This window comes from Sorex araneus, chromosome 9 (genome assembly GCF_027595985.1).
Source record: "Sorex araneus isolate mSorAra2 chromosome 9, mSorAra2.pri, whole genome shotgun sequence".
Taxonomy (NCBI): domain Eukaryota; kingdom Metazoa; phylum Chordata; class Mammalia; order Eulipotyphla; family Soricidae; genus Sorex; species Sorex araneus.
The window spans coordinates 21,957,146-21,962,004 of NC_073310.1; the positions used below are offsets into that span (position 1 = coordinate 21,957,146).

The 4,859-nt window shown below is 41.1% G+C and overlaps 1 gene segment (V, D, J or C); it reads left to right on the forward strand.

The window, feature by feature from the left end:
- The first annotated feature begins 3,058 nt into the window (after positions 1-3,058).
- On the forward strand, positions 3,059-3,553 carry LOC129407068 (immunoglobulin lambda variable 2-18-like). The segment is given in 2 exon segments: positions 3,059-3,104; positions 3,219-3,553. Coding segments are annotated over 2 exon segments (381 nt in total).
- The last annotated feature ends 1,306 nt before the right edge of the window (positions 3,554-4,859 follow it).

Sequence of the window (4,859 nt, forward strand, 5' to 3'; positions counted from 1 at the left end):
CCTGACCATAAGAACACTAGAAATCCAATGGGAAAACACGTAGGAACCCATCAAGCCCAATGAACAAAACATAATATCACTGAAGCCAAAAATAACACCAGTAAATCCTCAGAAAGTGTCTTTAGTAAAGTTATGATGAGGATGTTCAGTGAGTTCAATGAAGCGATATCACAGGTAGTCAGCAAAGCACAAGAAAGTATGAAAGTCGAATTGAGAAGACGATTTCAGTGAGAAATCACAGAAATGAAAGACATGGCAGATGATATTTTAAAAAGTTGATAGAATCTCTGAATGTCAAAATAACAGAAGCTGAACAGAAGGTTGAGGTGCTCCAAGACGAGAAGGGGCAAACCACTAGAAAGCAGCAGAAGGTGGAATATACCCTGAAGAGAAATAAACAGCATACCAGAGAACTATGGGATAAATCCAAGAGGAACAAAATAAAAATCATTGATGTCTCTTAAGAACAGGAAGACAAATGTGGTAAAGAAACACTAGATAAAAAAATTGATAATTATTTCTCAGAATTGATGATTACAGACATCGAGGTCCAAAATGCCCCTGTGGTCCCAGTGAAAATAGATCCAATTAGGAAAACTCCAAGATATATCATATCTTAAATGACAAAATCCCAATATAGAGAAAGAATACTGAATGTAGCAAGATCAAAAAAAAAACTTTCTCTCAAAGTAAGTCCGTTAAGTGGACAGCAGATCTAACAAATTAGACTTTATGAATCAGACAAATATGTAAGGATATAGTACAAAAGCTCAATGAAATAAACATCTCACCAAGAATACTCTATCCAGGGGCCGGAGCGATAGCACAACAGGTAGGACGTTTGCCTTGCATGCGGCCGACCCGGGTTCGATCCCCGGCATCCCATATGGTCCCCCAAGCACTGCCAGGAGCAATTCCTGAGTGCAAAGCCAGGAGTAACCCCTGAGCATCGCTGGGTGTGACCCCCAAAAAAAAAGCAAAAAAAAAAAAAGAATACTCTATCCAGCTAGATTTTTATTCAGATTTGAAGGAACTATACGAAATTCCTCTATATATTTTATAGAGAGTAATATATGTATTCTTATGTATACATATATAACATACACATATATATGTATATAAAAACAAATATATACATATATATGTGCCTCTCGGAGAGCCCGACAAGCTATTGAGAGTATCCCACCCACACAGAAGAGACTGGCAAGCTCTCCGTGGCTTATTCAATGTGCCCAAAAGAGTAACAATAACAGGTCTCATTCCCCTGACCCTAAAAGAGCCTCCAATCGTTGGGAAAGATGAATAAGGAGAGGCTGCTAAAATCTCAGGGCTGGGACAAATGGAGACGTTACTGGCACCCACTCTCAGAGCTGGGATGGATGGAGACATTACTGGCACCCACTCAAGTACAATGGTGAACAACAGGATGACAGTGATGACAGTGATACAGTGATACAGAAATTCATGGACAGGCAACAGCGTAGGAAATTAGTAACCTTGAAACTTGTTTTCTAAGAAGTGTCTAAAAAGCTCCTTTAAAAGGCAGGAGAAACTTCCCATCATGTGGCATTAAGAAAGGTTAAAAACATATAGTGTCTCATGATCATAAATTGACTTGTATTGCTTTTTTTGACACTTCTACCAATCATTTCTTGGTTTCATTGGACCAACTGTTATGAAATACATTTGTTATATGCCTGCCAAGTGGGTGGGATGGAAATTGGGGATATTGGTGGAGAGAAGGGGACATTAGTGATGGGGTTGGTGTTGGGATATTGTATTCCTGAAACAATTCTATTATGAACAATCTGTAAATTACAGTATCTCAATAAACATTGATAGTTTTTTCAGAACAAGTTTCTCAGGAGGGTAGAGGATGGAGGGAGGAAGATTTCTGGAAACAACAATGAAGAAACCAATTATAAGAAACATGGGATACCACAAATACTGCACTGTACACATAGAAATGCAGAAAAATCAAGCCTGCATTTCTCTGTCTCTCTCTATCTCTCTCCATGTAACACATACTGAGGGATACACTATACAGTCTTGACTCAGGCTAAATATCAAAGCAGGATAAAATTAAGTTACAAGTTGAATAATACAAAGGAAATCTGAAGAGAAACAGAGACAAAATTGTTGTCTATTATTGCTGGCAGGTACCCTTGTTTGTTGAAAGGTCTCCCTCCCTGGTGTGTATGGGTCGGTGACCTGGGAGTCACAATCTGCTTCTGAGACTCAGGACAACAGATGCTTCAGCACAAACAAGTGTGATTTGGGTGGTGACAAGTATGTACCTGAGAGAATCACCACCAGCAAACAACCATCAAGAGCAGGAATTTACACAAAAGGGTAATTTAACTTTGTCAATGTTAGAGAGAACCTGAAACATGGCACACCATGGGCATTTCCTGGAGTGACACGGTACTGAGTGATCATTGAGGCAGTCATATTATAAGCAGAGATCCAGAGGATTAGGAAGGACATGAATGTATGCGATGTCAGCACATTTATGTTCCTCTTCAAGTCAAGAATCAAAATGTTTGTGCAATAAAAATTTATATAAAAGATAATTAATTTGCTTGATAGTTATGCTATGCAGAACTACAGAGGTGCCAAAGGTAGCCTATTTCTGGTTCAATCTCTGGCACCACATCAGTCTCCTAGGATTGGCCTTGGGGTCCCAGAGCAAGACCATAATGGCCTTGGTGGTCCACAGCACCCTACAGCGTACTTGGTCAACAGCACAAAGCAGCCTGGGCATTGAAATGCCAGCCCTGTTAGCAGATTATCACTGGGAGTGTCTTCCATGCCCCCATGAATGCCAAAATAAGAACAAAAGTCAAGAGATATATGAATGAATAATAATGATTTTTAATGTAATGCAGAAACATCTGGAGTCCCAGGCCAGGCCAGAGAGGGGTGAGCAGAGGCAGGTGCAGGAAGCAGCTTTGCATGCAGGCCCCTCCCTTCTCTGGGGCAGGGCAGGGATAAGAGCTGGCAGAGAGCCAGGCCCAGGGTTGGGGTGTCAGCAGGCAGCACTCTGGGCATCTCCATCATGACCTGGGCTCTTCTCCTGCTCAGCCTCCTCAGTCAGGGCCCAGGTGAGGCTCAGGGAAGGGAACCTGATAACATCTGGGCTCACCCTTTTCTTCCTTCCTCAGATTTATCTAGAACCAACCTGAACTCATCAAAATGTGTTGGGTTTTTTTTTTCAGGGATCTGGGCCCAGTCAGCTCTGACTCAGCCTCCCTCAGTGTCTGGGACTCCGGGACAGACAGTCACCATCTCCTGTAAAGGAACCAGCGATGACATTGGGGGATATAATGAAGTCTCCTGGTACCAGCAGCAGGAGGGCACAGCCCCCAAAATGCTGATATATGATGTCAATAAGCGGCCGTCAGGGATCCCTGATCGCTTCTCTGGCTCCAAGTCTGGCAACACAGCGACCCTGACCATCTCTGGGCTCAGGCCTGAGGATGAGCTTGATTACTACTGTGGCTCCTACAGAAGGGGTGGCACAGCACAGTGGTTCACACTCATAGGGAAGTGAGACAAAAACCTGCTCTCAGTCATCTCATCCTCCTTCACTAATGAACTTAGATTTTCATTTGTTTACACATTTATTTTGAAATTGAATCATTCTAAGCTTATGTTTTTTGATATTTTTAAATTATAACATTCTCCAAATTCTTTTATATTTAGTCTTTTTGCTGCACTTCATATTTGATTCCAATTCTTTCTGAATTTCTATGGTATGCAGGCCTGCAAAATATTAAAGTCATAAACTTTTTGAGGTAGTCTGAATATCCACCAATAATGTTGGAGAGTTTTTGGATCAATTGGCAGCCCATAATTTCAGTCCTTTAGACATGTGTTCTTATAATTTACCTTGAAACATCCATTAATATTTTTATTCCACACTATATTTCTCCTCTTAAGTAAAGAAACTTCCTATATGCTATCAGTTTTTTCCAATACTTCTCCTCCTGAACTCTCTACATAAAAAATATTTAAAATCAATGTCAATGCATTTGCCTTGTTTTAGGAGTTCATATCTTCCTGTTAGGGATTCATATAGAGTATTAGTCATTGAATTTTTCTTAATGATGCCAATATATTCTAGTTCACTAATCCTGAAACCTACATAAATTAATTGTTACAGATAAATAATAGTTCCCTTTATCAAGTACAAATCATTTGTGACTTGATAAATTTATCAATGAATAAAATTAAGCACCAGTTTCTGGTGTTTTCATTCACAACACACAAGCATATAGACACTTGAAATCTTTTAAATAGGACTATCCAGAAGCAAACTGAAGCTAATTGAAATGTAAATACGATTAAGTGCTGTGGAATTTGGAAGTCCAGAAATTTCAAGGTCTGTAGACCTGGGATGAGTCTGCAGGAACCTTAGTGAAGCTATGAAGTTAGGTCATAAGCAGTCTGCATGGCGAGCACTGTCAAGAGGTGCGACTGCAGGAGCCTAGGTAGTGGGGAACATGGCCGGCCCCCTTCCTCAAGGGAGCTCCAGATTTTAGCCACGGGAAACCAGTGTGCCTATGAATTTCAGTTGCTTCAATTGCATTTCCTCGGAGGTTTAGGTCATGAGTTTGAAGAGCAAGACTGATGAGTGAGTCAACATGACAGAAGTGTCACAGCATGCTTATATTTAAAATGGCACTGTGCTGTTTTTAAACTTTTTTTGTGTGTGTGTGTCACACCCGGCGATGCACAGGGGTTGCTCCTGGTTCTACACTCAGGAATTACTCCTGGCGCTGCTCAGGGGACCATATGGGATGCTGGGATTCGAACCTGGGTCGACCGCGTGCAAGGCAAACGCCCTACCCGCTGTG